General features: G+C 43.3%; 2 protein-coding genes across 2 annotated transcripts; both read right to left on the bottom strand.

Annotated features, from left to right (window-relative positions):
• Nucleotides 1–3,672: 3,672 nt before the first annotated feature.
• On the bottom strand, nt 3,673–6,064 carry LOC140501735 (calmodulin-like). Its single transcript, XM_072605628.1, has one exon. The coding sequence runs from the start codon at nt 4,693–4,695 to the stop codon at nt 4,246–4,248; it is 450 nt and encodes a 149-aa protein (XP_072461729.1). The 5' UTR covers nt 4,696–6,064; the 3' UTR covers nt 3,673–4,245.
• A 75-nt stretch (nt 6,065–6,139) lies between these two features.
• MCIDAS (multiciliate differentiation and DNA synthesis associated cell cycle protein) lies at nt 6,140–16,186 on the bottom strand. Its single transcript, XM_072605629.1, has 7 exons — nt 15,874–16,186; nt 15,639–15,726; nt 15,275–15,366; nt 10,747–10,819; nt 9,678–9,892; nt 8,622–8,732; nt 6,140–7,937 (listed from the first exon to the last, which is right to left on the bottom strand). The coding sequence occupies exons 1-7, from the start codon at nt 16,000–16,002 to the stop codon at nt 7,494–7,496; spliced, it is 1,152 nt and encodes a 383-aa protein (XP_072461730.1). The 5' UTR covers nt 16,003–16,186; the 3' UTR covers nt 6,140–7,493.
• Nucleotides 16,187–17,899: the final 1,713 nt, after the last annotated feature.

Below are 17,899 nucleotides of genomic sequence, written 5' to 3'. Positions count from 1 at the left end.
GATATATAGAATAACCATTTCCACATTTGCACAAAATACCTATTTCAAACATCAATAGCTGTCATTTAATTATTAGCTAGAATTTATGTAGTTCTTGAACACTTTACATGTGTTATCACCTTTGATCCTTACAACAACTCTAAGAGGCAGGTACTAATATTGTTCCCATTTTCTACTAATGAGGAAATTTAGGTAAAAAGAAACTATGTGACTTGCCCAGGGTCATGCTTCAAGGAAGTATCTGAGGCAGAATTTCAAACGGAGTCTAGTCTAACATTCTAGCCACTGTGCATCCTAGCGTAGATGGCAACTACTGGTTGTATCATCTTAGAGATACATATCATTGTGTTATGATGGAAAGAAAATTCTCTTTGGAGTCTGAGAGCCAACATTCAAATTCCCTTTCTGATGACTTAACCTCCACGAGCTTCAGGTTTCTCATCTGTAAAGTGACAAGGTTAGACTAGATGGACTCTACATCTACGCCACCTCTATTTGAATAGGAAATAAAGAAAAATGAGCTAGAAGACAAAAAATACATTTTCCTAACTTTGCCTCTGATGAGCCATGCAAGCTTGGCTTCTTCATGCCTCAGGTTCATCAGTTGCAAAATGCCTCAGTGAAATACGAAGGATTATTACAGAGCTGAAGAGATGACTCTATCCTGAGAGCTTGGAAGCAATTATGACAGACTGATGACTAGCACATGAAGCGGTTATGAGCTGTGCCCAGATGGGCAACAAGAGCAGGCTCGAAAAACTTGAGCCATCCCTCCCCCAAGCCCTCCATCAAAAAAGAGTGCATATATAGATTCACTCTTCATTCATTTAAACTTTGTATTAAGAAAATTCTTCATTAAAGTCCTATGCTGATGCCTCTTTGTGAAGCACATATGACCCCCAGTTTCTATAATAAGCTCTGGCAGGTCTTACAAAGCGGGAAAGATGTCAAATTCAAGCCAGACAATGGATTGTGGATCTGGCATTGTGGGGGGGAACGGGAAGGGTCAAGGCTATTGGGGACAGAAGGGCTCATCAGCAGAATTTTGGCAACCACCCATCCCCCCCTCTCCCAACAAAGCAGCACAGGATAAAAAGATAAAAATATAAAATGTGCCTCTGACTTCTGTGGTCCCCTTGCCTCCTTCTGCACTAAAGTGGAAGGAAAGAATTCATAAGTAGCTGAAGGGGAAGAGGATGCTTAGAAGGATTTTACAATTTCATGACTTTCTACAAACACTGAATTATTGACTCTTTCAATGTTCAATTTCTGTTCTGTGACCAATGAGTAGACCGACTCCTCAAAAAGTGGTTTTATAGGGGCAGCAAGGTGATGCAGTGGAGAGAGCACTGACCCTGGAGTCACGAGGACCTGAGTTCTAATCAGATCTCCCATACTTACTAGCTGTGACCTGGGACAAGTCACTTAATCCTGATTGCCTTAAAAAAAAAAAAAAGTTATAGTCCCTGGCCTCTTACTTAGTATCTTTGTGACTTTGAATTTAACTTATCTGGGTCTCAATTTTCTTACCTGTACAGTGAAGGGATTGGACTAAATCCCTTCTAAAGCCCCTGGCCATTGTAGATCTATAAGCTAGGATCCTATCAGACCTCTAGAATGATGAGTTGGCTTTCTGTAGAGTATTTATGGGAAGCAAGATTTGAAGGTGTGGAGGGGTTCTGATGTGAATCCATAGAAGGAATATCCACACCAGTGAAATTAGACATTTTTAAAGTATATAAAAGAAGAGGCCAGTAAAGGGCAGGAAGGAAAATAAGTGCTTGGTATTAGGGGAAATTTTTTCATTTTTTTTAAAATGATGGCAACTCCTGATTATATCATCTTAGAGATACATATCAGTGTGTTATGATGGAAAGAAAATGACTCTGGAGTCTGAGGACCAGCATTCAAATTCCCTCTCTGATGAGTCAGTTGTCCAAGACAGGTTAGGATTTTTCTGTCTTTTCTTTTTGCTGCTTATTTTTCTCTGCAGACATTTCAGATGTTGTGCATTTGAGCTGTCTCAAAAATTCATATATATAAATATAAATTCATAAATAAAAATATAAAAATTCATAATAATGCTAGTATGTGAATAGTGCTTTAAGGTTTGTAAAGTCCTTTACATTCATCGTTTCATTTGATCATCACAATGAAGCTATGAGGTAGGTGTTTGCAGGTGAGGAAACTGAGGTACATGGCAGTTAAGTGATCTGGTCAAAGTCTACATCTAGTGAGTACCTGAGGGAGTATTGGAGCTCAGGTCTTATGAGCTCCAAATCCGGTGCTCCATTCGCTGTACCACTGTTTATTTTTAAAATGTTCATTTGTCAGAGTATGAGGAAATGTGGCTTTGCATCAATTTATTGGTTTTCAAAGGGCTATTTAAATACAAATAACAGTACACATCATAAACTGGTGTAGCAGGTTCTGCTACCGCTACCCAGTTCACCTGTTACATGATATCTGAACTCAGATGGCAGAGCCCTAAGCTGAGATGAAACAGACTGGGTTTGGGCCAGATCTGAACCTCCCAACTTCAAGGGTCCTCTTCGAGGACCACATGAAGGCAGTAGGACAAAGAGAACATGACAGGGAAAAGAAAGGGAAGGACAAAACATTTACCTTTGACATTACATTTCTGCCACTCTGTAAATGACTCACAGCATAGCAAAAGAGATATGATTAAAAAGGAGATTAAAGCAAGAAGGTACAGGAAAGGAATAAAAGACTGACTTAGATATTTTCCTAGACATCCAGGCCAAGGAAAAAAGTGACTTTGAACTGTGAGATTTTACCTCCAGAATTCCAAGAGCTAAAAAGTACTACTCGTACTCATGGGAAAATGCTATCCACATACAGAGAAAGACCTATGGACTCTGAATGCAGATTGAAACAGACTGTTTTCTTTTTTTCTTTCTCATGGTTTTTCCCTTTTGTTCTGATTCTTCTTTCACAACACAACTATGTTGTTTAAATATATAAATATTAACATAAATGTGTTTATTAACATAAACATAAATGTTTACTATGATTGTACATATATAGCCTATATCAGATTTCATGCTATCTTGGGGAGAGGAGGGAGAAAAAAATTGGAACTCAAAATCTTATAAAAGTGAATGTTCAAAATTAAAAATAAACAAAAATTTTTTTTGAAAAACTGTTACTTATTACAAAAACCTATATATATTTGTTGACATTTCAGTCATATCCAATTCTTCATGACCACCTTTGGGGTTTTCTTGGTAAAGATCCTGAATAGGTTTGTCATTTTCTTCTCCAGCTCACTTTCCAGATGAGAAAACTGAGACACATAGAATTATGTGACTTGCTCAGGGTCACACAACTAGTAAATGTCTAAGGCCAGATTTGAATTCAGGAAAATGAGTCTTCCTGATTCCCATGCCAATACTCTATCCATTTCGCCACCTAGCTCTGTGTATGTGTATATACACAGATACAGACACACAAACTTTCAGAGAGAGAGAGAGAGAGAGAGAGAGACACACACACACACACACACACACACACACACACCATATCTGTGTGTATGTAATAGTGTTCTCGTATTTATTCACTGGTAGAGTCAAAACATCCTTATACTATCATTGCACTAAAATAGAAGATTTTTTATTGTAATTATTTTTATTGGAAAACAAATATACAACTTGGAATGAATTTGAGGCAAATTGTGCCATAAACAGATTTTTTAAAAAAAAGTGGCCTGAAAAGGTTTAAAGAGCAAGTGACAATAGAAGAAAATATTTTCTGGTACAGGACCAGCAGTACAAAAAAAAAATTGTGTTACAAGTACCCATTTTGCAACAGTGCAACTTTAAGTACATATTGTTGTCTGTCCATGGTCCATGTGGAATTACAACTCCACATCTCAACAACAACATGTGATAGCTCCTAAAGAAAACTACTAATTTAAAAAAAAAAAAGGCCTAACCCAGATGTTCCCTCATTTGACCAGCTCCATCTAAGTTCAGAAGTGCAGAAAGACTTAGATATATCCAGAATAAGTCACATGCAAAATATTTTACTTGATCAGTTGTCCTAATAAAGTTTTAGGACAATGACAGTAGACAAAGGGAAGAAAAACATGGAGGAATGAAGTCCTCATTACTACACATGCATATCCTTTTGACAGTAGGGGGAAAACCTTTTACAGATAAGTTACAAAGAAAAGTCAAATAAACAATTGTGTCCAATAAACTTAACACGTTCTGTACAATGTCTTTATTTTGCTGTCATTATTTGTACAAACTCTTTATAGTTTACTTGACCATCACCACCAGTATCTGCTTCTCTGATCATGTCATCAACCTCCTCATCTGTTAACTTTTCTCCAAGGTTTTTCATCTCATGGTGAAGTTCTGTTGCACCAATATAACCATTTCCATCCTTCTCAAACACATGGAATGTTTCTCTAATTTCTTCTTCTCTGTCTGTGTCTCTCATTTTTCTTGCCATCATAATCAGAAATTCTGGAAAGTCAATTGTGCCTTTACCATTAGCACCTACTTCATTAATCATATCCTGTAATTCAGTTTCTGTGGGATTCTGCCCAAGTGACCTCATGACAGTTCCCAACTCCTTTGTTGTTGTATTATCATCTCCATCCTTGTCAAAAAGTGAAAAGGTTTCTTTGAATTCTGTAGTCTGCTCTTCTGTCAACTGATTGGCCATGCTATTAGTGTTACTAGGACCCAAGTGCCTATCACACCTCAACACTTGGAGGCTGCACTCAGATTAATTCTAAAACAAGTTTTTTAACCTGAGGTCCATGAACTTGTTTTTTTTTTTTACTGTCTCAACTCTATTTCAACGTTACCCAACGTATTTCATTTTATATATTTGAAAACATCATTCCAAGAGAGGGTCCTTATATTTCACTGGACTGCCAAAGGGGCCTATGACTTGTGCTGATGTCCTGTTGAAGAAAATGAGCCTTCCAACCTTCACAAAAGTTCTCTTTCAATGCCTCTTGGTGATATGGAGATGACCTTTGAGTCCCTAAGGATAGGCCAGTGGGATTTAAGTTCTGACAGGGTCTGCCACAATGAAATGGCTTCTGTTAGAGTTCCACCTTTCACAGACCCACTAAGCATACGGACTGTACACTTGGCCATCTGAGGGACTCCTGTCAGTCACCTCAGGACCAGACTATCAAAGTACAGAAAGGCTCTACTTCCTGAAGGTTACTCCCCAGAAGATGAACTTTTTGACCATCTAGCAAGACATGGAAGAGTTGTCATATTAGTGGAAGTAGTAATCACGCCACTGAATGCAAGATCTTCTAAAGTACTGAAGAGGAATCAATTTAATAAAAAATGACAATTTTACCTAATTTATTCAATGCCACCCCAATTCAATTACTAAAAAAAAAAATTTACTGAGTTAGAAAAAACAATAAAGTTGATTTGGAAAAACAAAAAGTCAGGAATTTCAAAGAAACTAGGAGAAAAAAAAAGTAAAGGAAGAAGACTCATCAGTATCAGACCTTGAGCTATATTATAGGTGAGAGCATTGTTGAAGTGTAAAATGGGTAATTTAAATTATTTTAAATTAAAATTAATTTAAATTAAAATTTTCTTGTATAAATAAAACCAACGTAGCCAAGAATAGAAGGAATGCAGAAAATTGGGGGAAAAAACAATCTCTCAGATAGAATGACTATGTTGGAATATCACTGTGGTTTAAGAAATGATGAGCTGATTAATTTAGAAAAACATGGAAATATCTGGACACATGAAGGAAGATGAGATCCACCATCAGAAAGACAGATGATAGGAAATAAGCACAGTACAGTCTTACATATATGTGTATGAGTATATTTCTATGTATATGTGTGTATACTAATATAATTGTATCCTTTAAGGAGGGGGAAGAAGGGAAGGAGGAGAAATAAAAAGTACAAAGTGCCCAACAGAAAACAAAAGAAAACTTTTAAGGAAGCAAAGAAAAGCTCAGTAGCTCTGAAAATAATGTATAGTATTTCTATTCTGCTGTGTATATAAAAATGTTTTTTCTTTTCTCATTTTGTATTTAACATGAATAAAAATTTACAAAATATAAACAGCAGAAGAAGGGGAATGAGTAGTTATGTGGCCCAAACCAAATGACAAACATGTTTTATATACAAATATTTATATTAAACCACATCAAGTTACACAAATGATATTTATAAACAAATGTGCTTAACCCATATTCATATAAAGGTAAAATAAACCTTCCAGAGTCTACTACAGCCATTGTGAAATGAATTAGAAGGAAATGAGTTCAAATACTGACTGCCATATAATACCCATGTGGCTTGGGCCAATCACCAAGATCCCATTTGTTTATACAGAAATTGAGGTTGGAGGCAGCTGGTACAGTGGAAAGAGAACTGTCTTTGGAGGATATTGATTCAAATCCTGTCTTTGATTCTCATCTATTTAATATTGTGCAATTCATCTAACCTCGGATTCCTTTCTTATTTGTAAATGAGAGAATTGGACTAGTCTCTGAAGTCTATTCAAAGCTTCAAACTTCACTAAGCTTTAGGACACTGTGGTGTGTGGTTCTATGATCTCTAAGTTCCATTTCAGATTTAAATCTATCATTCTATGCTTTTGAGATCCAGAATCTACCTTTTTATTTCTCAAGGCACTGTTTCATCATTCTCATCATTCCTTCTCTCTATTGTTAGCTGGAGTAATAGTTTGAAATAATGATAAAATTACATTTCCTTTCAACAGTAGGGAAGGAAGCATAAAACAGAAGAAAAACTGATAAGTGCTTACTAGGAAGCTGGTAGCTCAGTGGATAGAGCAGTAGGTGGACCTCAGCTACTTACTACCAGTCTGATGCTGGGTGCGTCACTTCTGTTTGTGTCAATCCACTGGAAAAAGAAATGCATTGCAAACCATACATAAATGTATTTTTTTTTTTGAAGAAAACCCTATGGTCAGTTATGATCACTGAAAGGTCAGAAACAACTGAACACAACACCATGAAGACCACAGGGCTAAGAGTCAGGAAACCTGGGATCTAGTTCTAGTAACCTTTAACTATCTGTGTGACCTTGGACAAGTTCCTAAATTTCTCTGGACTTGCTTCATTCATTGTAAAATGAGAGGATTGAACTTTAATTTCCCTTAAAGCTTTTTTTTATCCTATGATTCTCATTCTGAATATTACATATTTTTTAAGTGATGGTCTTAAGCTCCTCTCCGCCACCTCTCCCTTTTTAAAAGAGGAGATATTATATTAATAGCATTTACTAACAGACTCCGAAATACAACATGTTCCCACAGCTTGTTTCAGTTCTTAACAACGTCCCTGGGGACCAAAAGCCGGGGTTCACGCTGTGGTAGGGGGAAGGCATCCCCAAAAGTGAAGTTTTGGACACAGGCGCAGCTCGTGGCGCTGTGATCACGGTGTAGGCAGTGCCTCCTGGTGTCGGAGGGTGGTTAGACAAGCCGAAGTCCCTCTCCCTGAGCTCAGCTGGGCACCCACCGGAATTTGTAACCCCCGCTGGCGGTTCGTATGGTGAAGGCGTTGCCCTGGGGGAAGGCCAGAGTGCGGATGGTGCAGTGGTCCCGAATCGGCGTGCTGAAGGAGCCGCAGTCCTCCAGCTCGCTGTGGCTCAGGTTCAGCGATGCCCGGCTGCAGTCGGCCCGCAGCCCGCGGAAGGCCCCGTGCAGGGGCGCCGGCGGCCGGCAGGCGGTGCCCGGAGCTCCCGGTTGCAGCCTGGGCCGCTTGGTGTCCCGGCTCTGCAGAGCCGCGTCGCACTGCTCCGAGATCTCCCGCAGGATCGCGTCCACCTGGGCGCCGTCCTGGCTGCTGGCAGTGAGCAGCTCCTCCAGGCTCCTCTTGGCCGAGGCTTTGGGCACAAAGGGTTCCGGGGCAGCCCTGCACTCCTGGGCCTGGGTGATCATCAGTTTCTGTGGTTGGAGGGAAAAGGGAATTGAAGGGGCTTGTCTAGTCTGGCCGACTGGCTCCAGGGCAGCTCAGCTCAGTTAATGCGAATTGTGCACTTACAAAAGAGGGCTGAGCCCAGTCCTGGGAAGGGCAGCAGGGACTACCGACTATCTCTCCAACCATCCTTTCCAAGGGATGGAAAATGGTGGACTTCTGCGGAGAAGCTACTGCCCGGCAGCCAGGGGCGCCGAGAAGCTCCAATAAGATAATGCATGTAAAGCGCTTTGTAAACCTTAAAGTTCTATATACGTGCCAGTTACCAGCCTGCAGTCACCAGGCCCCCAGTTTGGTGATGACTTCATTCCCAGAGCCTTCTACTAGTAGCTCTCCTGCTGAGCTCAAGTAACATTTATAGAACAATACTGGGGTGTGCTCGTAAGGGCTGAACAAAAAGGTGGGGTACATGCACTGACAATATTAAGTTTAGTGTACGTTATTAACACTTTAAGTCTAGATAATCAAAAAGACAATTAAGCCCTGACTTGTACAGTTTGTTGATTCCTGTGTATAAATGCTCACTTTGAAATTTTAACAGTCTCTTGAAAGCCGGTTAGAGCGGGTACCAGCACATCCTTTGAAGAATGTGTACTGCATTGTACCACATGCCTCTTAACCTTTTCTTAAACCCCAGCCCTTGCCACACTTACATCAAGGACAGAAGCCAGGTGTCGAGTCCGGCTGGCTAGCTCCTTCAGCTGAATGTTCCTTTCTTTCAAGGATGCAATCTCCTCCTGCTTCTGGGTCAGTGTCACGTGCAGCTGCCAAGCAGGGGAGGAAAGCACAAAAAGGACTGAGTGCATGACAGTCACAGGTACAACATACATTCCTGAGTGGAGACTGGGAAGTCAATGGAAGAAGAGACTGGGGATTGGATTCAGATGATTCTGTTTCCACTAGCTGGGGAGTATTGGATCATTTACTTCACCTGTTTCCTTATCTGTATAATAAGGGACACTTTAACATCCAGTTTTAATAATCCCATGCATGATTTAGACTTTTATGCACATTCTGTTCATAATTGCATCTCAAATTCTAAATATAAATCCAAAGGAAAAAGCAAGGGAATCAACTGGTATAGTGGACAGAAGGCTAATTTTAGACTGAGAAAGACATGAATTCAAACCCTGCCTGTAATATTCAGGATGTCACAAAAGACAGTGCAGTTTGAAGCTTAATAATTTAATTGATTAAAACTGCACCAAGACTTTTGAGACACCCAGAATGCTGGCTGTGTGACCATGGGCAAATCACTCAACTTCTGAGAGCTTCAGCCAACTCCTAAAGACTGTAAGTTACAAGTGCGCTGCTGATTTACAAACAAGGAAGAAGTGTACACACAGGAAATTTCCCATACCAATGAAATCACCAGTGCGGACCAAAAGAAGAAGAATATAGAATAAACAAGTACAAGAACTCACAAGAACCAATGCATGATCAAACCCAGGCTAAGTCTGTATTATCTCCACCAACAATTTAACAGGATTTGGATTTCATAGCTAGACTGGGGGTTGGAGGAATTGAGAAATATAGGAACAATCCAAACTATTACGGCACTTGAGGGGGATGGTGGGGGAAAGCTTCATATTGCACCAATTATCTTTCAGAGCCCTGAAAAGGATTTAGGAAGGATGCCACTACCTCTGGATTGGTCACTCCTATTCCCATGTCCCAAGATCCCCACCCCCAAGCTCTGGTCTCCCTACTTGATTATTTTCTACCAGGGCATCTCCCAGAGCTTTCTGGTTCTGGTCCGCCACTTCCTTCCAGTACTGCTCCGGATGAGGAACACCATGAATGCTCATAGAAGGCACAGGATGCTCCGGCTGGGGAGAAATGCAGGAACCGAAGGGAGACACGTCGCAGGAACGGAAGGAAAAGTCTTCAGGACCCATGGGAGAAGACATCAAAGATGATGGGTCTGTGGAGCGGCAGACGATGGCATTAGGTGTCACTCACCATGCCAATACAAAATATACTATAGATTTCTGGTTTAAAAACTCCGAAAATAAATAAATAACCTTTCACCCTTCCCCAAACCCCACCCAGTCTATCCCTCACGGAAACTGGCGAACCTGATTAGGGAATCATACCTTGCTGCAACATCCATCATTGGAGAGTCTGTGACTCTTTCCCTCTTCAAAATGGACAGGAGGGAAAGGATCTCCCTTTGATTCGGAGGCAGTTAATAACAATAACTTACATTTACACAGAGTTTTAAGGCTTACAAGGCTTCACTCTCCTTATCTCTTTTGGCCCTCTAGCCTTCCTGTGAGGTTTATTCAGGGCAGAAATTACAGGAGACGAAGAAACATGGTCAAACAGCTTGCCCGAGGTCATGAGGCTGAGACTATATAAACTAACCCTAATGGGCATTTCTTTCACTTTCTCAGACCTGCTTCTCAGTCTCACCGCACCTCCTTCAGTGAATTGCACAACAACTCCCAAGTGCTGAGCCCCTTAGAAGCAGCAGGTGAAAAAGTCGCAACAATTCATCTCGTTTTCGAAGTAGGAGACGTAACAAAAATAGCTATTTTTCCTTTTAGCGGTCACTTTCTGCCAATTAGTGTTTGAAAGCTTTCTCCTCTTGCCAGAAACTGACATGAAATTAACCGATGAGGAAATAAGCAATACACGTGAAAGCTTTCTCCTCTTGCCAGAAACAGACATGAAATTAACCAATGAGGAAATAAGCAATACACGTGGTGTGCCGCTGACACAGGGGAAATCCCTGCTGCCGGAGCGCGGCTTAGACCAACCAAGAAGCACACTTGCCTGAGATGAGATTATCCACTGCATCCCTGAAATCCTGCAGATCAAATTCTGGTTCTGTTTGTGGACAGTGGCTCTGAAACAAAGCAGAAAGGTAGCACTGCGCTTAATTAGACCATTCTAATCTCATTGGTGCTCTTTGGCCAGTCCGTTTACACCTGCCTTCTCCTGCGCCCTGTGGCTAGTTCACACGCATGCGCGCACGCGCGCAAATTCACAGTCATTCATGCCTGAAAATCCAAGCCCCATTCTGAACATTGCAAATAGCAGGTCGCATTGCCTTAAGACCAGGGCATATAAGGGATGTAGGGGCAAATGTTCTTATGCAAAGGTTTAAACGGGAGATGCCTACTATTGAAGGCACAACAGCCACCAGGCTTCCTACCACACAGGTCCCAGAGGCTGGGGCCCAAACCCATATAGGGCTGTCTCCTCCGGACGGCACGCGCAGAGGAGCCTCTGGAGAACCTCTTGGCCTCTGCTGCCGCCTTATTGGCCAGCCACACGAGCCAACCACACGAGCCAACCACGGTGCCCCCTCCGAGAGCCGTGCATTCCTCCCGAGCCGGGGAAACATTAACTAGCGCTTGACTGCCCAGCGGACGAGCAAACACGTGCAGTCCGGGGCCCCTCCCTGACCTGCTGAGCGCTTCGCGGGGACGGTGGGCCAAATCACGCCGCAGGCCGGGGTCAACCTGAGCTGCGGGTGAAGGCGTGAAAGCCGCGTTCTGCTCTCTGTACCAAGCAGTGTGGCTACCAAAGAGGAACAAGAAAGCGCAGGGAGAGCGGCTCCCTGCGGCCTATTTGCCGTGATTTTACGGAGCAGGGGAGATTGTTTTGCGGGGCGCGGGCGTCGTGACTGATGCCCTGCATCCCGGGAGAAGCCAGTGCTGTAGAATCAGGGTGATTTAATGAAAAGAATAACGAATTTTTACTTCACAGGCCCTGGGTTCGAGAGCAGAGTTCGAGACTCCCACACTTACTGCCAGAGACCTGAAGCGAGTCATTTATTTGCCCTCTCTCGGCTTGTGTTCCCTCCACTGACGAAGAGAGGAGGCCAAACTACATAAGGGGTTGTTAATTTCAAAAGTATTTTTTGGCTAACTGTACTTCAAGATGATTGGTTTAAAATACAAATGAGTCTACGTGTTTTATGTATTTAAAAACATGATTCTGCCGAAAGGGTCCATAACACACAAAAAAAGTTAAGAACGCCCTCTGGAATAGAGAGTTTCTAAGATCCCTTCCAGCCCCAACTCTGTGAGTCTAGAATATAAAGAATCGAGGAAATGCTGTAGGAAAAAACACTGGTTTGGGAGTTAAAGACGCTGGGCTCGAGTCCAAACTCCACCACTCACCAACCTTTTTCAGGGACAATTATTTTCTCTAACTTTCAGCTTCCTCATGTGTAATCTATATTTACTCACAGGGTATAGAAGTGTGAGTTATTTTTATAAATATAGGCTACTTCCTAGCAGCCTGAAAATATTAACATACAACTCTAAATTCGTCATTTTTCAGGAAAGAGCCAAAGCATATGGAAAATATCACTGATTCTTGAAAAGTCGATTGAATGTGTGTTGCCTGCGTGTGTGTGAAGGAAGGGCAGAAGATGAGGTAGTGGGGTTGCAGCTCAATGTGGAATACTCATCGTTTGTTTTTGTTTTTTACAGAAAGAATACAGTTAGAGATAGAAACTTCCTTTCCAGGAGGTAGGGGGAACATCCATCAGGGGTGTGACAGGTGTGTCCAAAGGTCTGGCTCAAACCTATATCTCCACCACTACCCTCCCCAATTGATCTGCACAAAAATTCCACCATGAACCCCTTCCCTGCAGGTCTTCTTTGAAAATGCAAAAACTCCTGGAAGAGGATCATATTCATCCCTTAACACCCTAATGCATATAGATTTATTAGCTTGCTTTCCTCAAAATGGACTAGAAAGTCTGGGCAGCCACAGTGAGAGTACTATGTACTTGGGAGAAGTAACAACTAAAAGTGTGTACTGTGCAGGCATGCGTGTGAAGGGGTAGGGTTGGGGAAAGATGTAGGCAACAAAGACAAAGTTGGTTTACTTTGGAATTTTACTTAGGGTCAGTCCTTCTTTAAAGGGGCAAGTTTCTAACTGTTGGAGAATATGCCAAGACAGATATGACAAGGTGTTTGTGTGATCCTTGTCAATTGAACCACCCCCACTCCACTCATGTGTTACAGAGGTCAGAGATTCTGGGCCTTCACCATACTTACCACTACCAATAATTTTCTAGCATATTAAAAAACTGCATTTATTAGAAGTAATAGCTAAAAGTAATTTTCCCTTGACTCTTCTCCTACTCTGTTATGTCAGGTGACTATCTATCTTGCCCACCACTAAGTCTCAACCCTTCACCAGAGTCTTCCCCTTTGTAAATGCATCTAGATGACACAGATAAATCAATGGACATAGAATCAGGAAGACCTGAGTCAAATCTTGCCTCAAACACAAGTTCTGTGACCCTGGGCAAGTCATTTACCTTCTCTGAGCCTCAGTTCCCTTTGTAAAGTTTCATCTGTAAAATGAGGATGTTGGACTTCATGGCCCTTAAGCCATAAGTCCTATATGGTTCTATCTTTCCCTCCTCTGAAACACAGAGCAAAGTGGCCAGCCTCAGCCTACTGAGGTGGCCACCAATGCTTCAACTTAATCAGTGTTTGTTTTATAGAACTATAAAATGCTTTGGATCCACAAGGGACCTTAGAAGTAATTTCACCCAATTTATAGGGGAGGAAACTAAAGACCTAGCACATAGTAGGTGCTTAATAAATGTTTGCTGATTGATTGACAAGAGTAACTCCAAGGTAAATGAATGAATTAGTGGTAGACATAGGCCCTGACCAGATCTTTCTTCACAATACTGTCGTGCTTCATCCTACCTGACTTTAGAGTCCAAAGGAGGGTACGGTCTGATTCTAAGTAGCTTAGTTAGCTTAGTAGTTCAACATTGAGGAAGTATCGAGATGGGAGCTAGCTGGTGGGGGCACAAAAATAGTAAATACAGAGAAACCCAGATCGCCTGATTCCAAGTCCAGTGCAGTTTTTTTTCTAGTGATGATTTTTCCTTCCCTTTATGTAAAACTATGGCATTTCTTTCTCCGCTAAAGAAAAAATAAGATTCTGATAATGACAAATTAAAATTCTGTATACCCTCAGCAAACATTTCCAAAATAGCTTTTCTGTGTTAATTGTGAAATGAATGGATGGGAGGAGCTTTCCTTTTGTGATTCCCCTTTAATTAAAGAGCCACTTGAACAATATTTACCTGTACATTCAGGGGAACTGTATATCCTTTAGTGAGACTCATTCAGGCCTTACAGTACAACCATACTCATGCATACTCTCTACCCAAGAAAATTTACTAGTAGCACCTCTACAGAGTGTTTACCATCTCTTCAACTGTAAGGCTGTCTGTTGAAACTGGTTTCATAGAATCCGGAAAGCTGGACTCACTATAGAGTCCTGACCCACAACTGCCTTTCTTCTCTTGGGAAATCTGCAGCAGCTTGCAGCAACTTGCCACCCTAAGCTATTTCTATTTGGTTTAGGTGAGCTAAAGACCTCTTTCCTTCAAGGAGATGGGTTGCTAGCTCTGATGGAGGTTAGTGAGCTCTGCATTCTTACTGAAAAGTTCTTGCTAGTCTCCATGGAGCCAGCTTAGGAAGCTAGAATTTGCATCGTCTCTGTGAACCCTATTTGTCTAAGATTCCAGGTTCCTAAGGGCAAATCCTTCAAGCATCCACCATCACATCCCAGTTTTTGAGCCTCAGAAATACAGACCATCTCCCTAAGTCACAAAGCTATGACTACATAAAATAACCCTAAATGCACGCTTTCTACTTCTCCCTCAAATCCACATCTTATCTTTATTCCCCCCTCCCTCGATGAGGTGCATCCCCACACCAAGTGAAAGATGGCTCAGTATCATTGCCGCAGGAAAGGGGTTAGATGGATGGGGAAAGAGAAAGGTCCCATTTAGGAAACACATTTCCCCTTCCTCTACTTCCAAATCCATGTGCAAAGAATGTTTCCACATTTCCTCTTCCCTCCGTTGGCCTACAAGATAGGTGGTGAAAATTCGGAAATTCTCTCGCCCCCCAATTGGTGTTGCTCACAACATTCCCAGGGAAAGCTGAGGTCCTAACACAGTAGAAGGAGCCCAAGTGGTGGGAGAGCAGATGGGAAGGGTTTTTTAATTAATTTGCCATTGCAGTTAGTTTCTATCCTTTGCCCCGTCAAAACCCTGCACCTTCCGAGAACCGGAAGTCAGTCCTAGATAGGGGGTCCCTCTGGAGTTAGTTTATTTACTACAGATAAGCACCCTTTGCGTCCTCAGCTCTTTGCGCAGTGCCTGGCACAGAGCAGACGCTTACTCAATAAATCGTCTAACGTATTCGAGTTATATAGAGTAGACATGGGAAAAGTTCCTAGAATATCAGTGCTTAGGGAGATGAAAGCATGGATGCTAGGGAACTATGAGAATTAGAAGAGGCGGTACCTGTGACGCGGCAGCATCACAGCTGGGGGTACTCTCATCGTGGAGGAGTGAGGAGCAATCCGCGAAATCCTGCCAGTCAATTGTAGTCAGAGCTGGAAGAGGAAGAGAAGGGAGGCATGGGTACAGATTCCCAGACTCTTGCCTCTTGTGGAGGGTACTCTCCATCTCATCCTCCATCCCTCCTTTTCCTGCTTCCCGGGATTTAAAGGCGCGGACAGGGACACTAGCCAGGGCCTTAGAGAGAAAGAGCTGGGGGCATGTGTGGCATTGGGGGCTAAAGGCTAGGGTAGTTGGACATGGTCAGCATTCCAAGTCACATCCACCGGGTGGGTGGGATATTCCGGACCTGGGGCGTCTTGCTTACCTGGCAGACCCGCCAGCTCTGCCTCCGGGGGGTCTCTGTAAACAGAGATGGGGCTGCTGCTCTCCAAGAGCTTCCGCGGGGGAACGAACTGAATTAGGAAAGAAACAGCGATGCCGGAAACTCTCTTGGAGTCTAGTGGCAGACACTCCCCATCCCGTGCTCACCCCGATCCCCGACACCTGCACTTGAGTCCTGCGTGTGCTCCCGGATGCCCCTTCCAGCCCCCTCTCCGCACCTTCTTCTCCAATTTCTCCGGTTTCCTGAGCTGCCGGGTGGACAGATCCAGCATCCTATTGGGACAGATACTGTCGAAGGCTCTCCGGGCTCCAGCGCCCCCGACAGAGCCGCCTCCGAAGTTCTGCATACGGCTGTCTGGCTTTGGCTCCAGCTGCGGGGTATTTGTCCTTTTCCCGCACACTGCCCAGGATAGGTGGGTACCCTGGCAGTCAGCTCTGCGGGCATCAACCTTGGGGCAGCAACTGGAGGCTCAGGGAGTGGGTGCGTGGCGGGAAAAGTGGGTCCTGAAAGGAGCGAGACAGGAAAGAGACTGAAAGGGGGCTACGGCCGAGATAAGAAGGGGAGGGAGGGAGGACCTGCGAGGACTCGGAGTCGGGAGGGGCGGGTCTGGGCCTGGGCGCCAGAGGTGGCGCCTTCATCTCGGACAATCTGCGCTCTGGAGGAGGCGTGAAAATTCAACCTGGCAACAGGGCTTCCCCCGGGAACCTGGGCAGCCGAAGCCCGGGCCCGCTAGCGCCCTTTCGGCAGACGTTGGCGCCGCCCGCCTGGCCATGCGACTGCAGCCTGGCAGGAGGAGGGAGGAAAGAAGAGAGAAAGGAGGAGGAGGAGGAGAGGGGAGAGGAGAGGAAAGAGGCTTTGGCAGACTGGATCCCTAAGTCCTAAGCATTTAATTGCTTCTGTGCTCCCTTGCCACGGACCTTAGAGGGGCAAACTCAAAACTACAAGACAAAAAAGGTCTCAGTGAAAATCCGTTCTCTCTCTCACCCTGAGTCAGCTCCGAAAATGAACCTCGATGGGGAAAGTGCTGAATAAATACAGAATTACAAAAATAAAAGTACCAAAGCAAAGTTAGAGTCCTCTCTTTGCGCCATGGCCAGCAAGGCTCTGAGTCTGGGGAGACAGATAGGCAGACAGACAGAGAGGTAGACAGACAGACTGACGCAAGAGCATGAACACCAGCTTCCTTCTCAGGATTAGTTAAATTAGACTGGAATAAAACTCTCCTTAGCAACAATAAGATTCTTTCGAAGGGGGCTCCCAAATCCAGACACTCAAGGGAAAGGTCCTCTAAATTACAAAAGCCTCTTTCCTAGCCTCAGGACCCATTGGTCAGTGGGGTCAAATCAGTCCTGACTCCCCCGCTCCCCCTGGCTCATTGCTTCTCCCATCAATGGGTGAGCAGGTCACTCCTGTCTTTCCTGCCTCAGTTTCTCCATCTGGGCAAGAGGCAGGTGAAGATGGAGAGAAGCATTTGTTCTGAGCCTGGGGTGCACTAACTACAAATAATGGGGGCTAGAACAGCATGGCTAATGAAGGTGAAAATTTTATATTTACTCAAAACCTCATTTTAGCCTGCTGCATCACACCGGACTTGATTCTGTTATTTAAAGGAGTAATTTGATAATTTTTTAGTTTACTTTTTGCTTCTGCCCACCCATCTGAAAGTATGCAAAGAAATAGTGAAAATGTCAAAATGTAGACAAGGAGGATGAGGAGCTGAATGGAAGTGACAATGAGCCTGAATGGATATACAGCCTGCGCAGGACAAAGAATGCGTTAGACAAAATTTCACTCTCATTACTTGTCCAGAGCGGTTGCAAGCAGTTCCTTTGGTTGCATGGTTGTTCCCAGGTACTGTATGGAAAGCATCTGTTCACATTCTTCCCTCTGGGTGGGTTGTTATAGGGAAGAGAGGAGGCAGCCTGGAGACTCTTTTGCTAGGATGAAGACTCTAGGAGAGAGATCCTTGAAGGGGTGAGGGACTACTTGTAACACCTGTAGTAAATCACTGTCTTTGGAAGTTGTTCTCCACAAGTACAATGAGTGGGCTGGACTAGAGGACTCCTTTTGAGGAGGGACAGAAAGGAATAAACACCCAACAGATCACATGATTACAGATTTAGAGCTGTAAGGGAATTTAGAGGCCACAGAGTCTAACCCCCTCATTTTATAGATAGGGAGGGAGAGCTGAAATGATTTGTCCATGGTCACACACCTGCTATCAAAGGTATGACATTTGACAC

The sequence above is a fragment of the Notamacropus eugenii genome, chromosome 4 (genome assembly GCF_028372415.1).
Source record: "Notamacropus eugenii isolate mMacEug1 chromosome 4, mMacEug1.pri_v2, whole genome shotgun sequence".
In the NCBI taxonomy this organism is placed as follows: domain Eukaryota; kingdom Metazoa; phylum Chordata; class Mammalia; order Diprotodontia; family Macropodidae; genus Notamacropus; species Notamacropus eugenii.
This window is presented reverse-complemented; position numbering and strand designations above follow the sequence as displayed.

Bases quoted from the DNA above. Each gene is read 5' to 3' on its own strand.
- LOC140501735 (XM_072605628.1), bottom strand. From the start codon at position 4,695: ATGGCCAATCAGTTGACAGAAGAGCAGACTACAGAATTCAAAGAAACC.
- MCIDAS (XM_072605629.1), bottom strand. From the start codon at position 16,002: ATGCAGAACTTCGGAGGCGGCTCTGTCGGGGGCGCTGGAGCCCGGAGA. The intron at 15,727-15,873 runs GTGCGGAGAGGG...TTCCTAATTCAG, and splicing joins CGGAGAAATTGGAGAAGAAG to TTCGTTCCCCCGCGGAAGCT. The intron at 9,893-10,746 runs GCAAGTGTGCTT...GCCGCTCCACAG, and splicing joins AGTGGATAATCTCATCTCAG to ACCCATCATCTTTGATGTCT.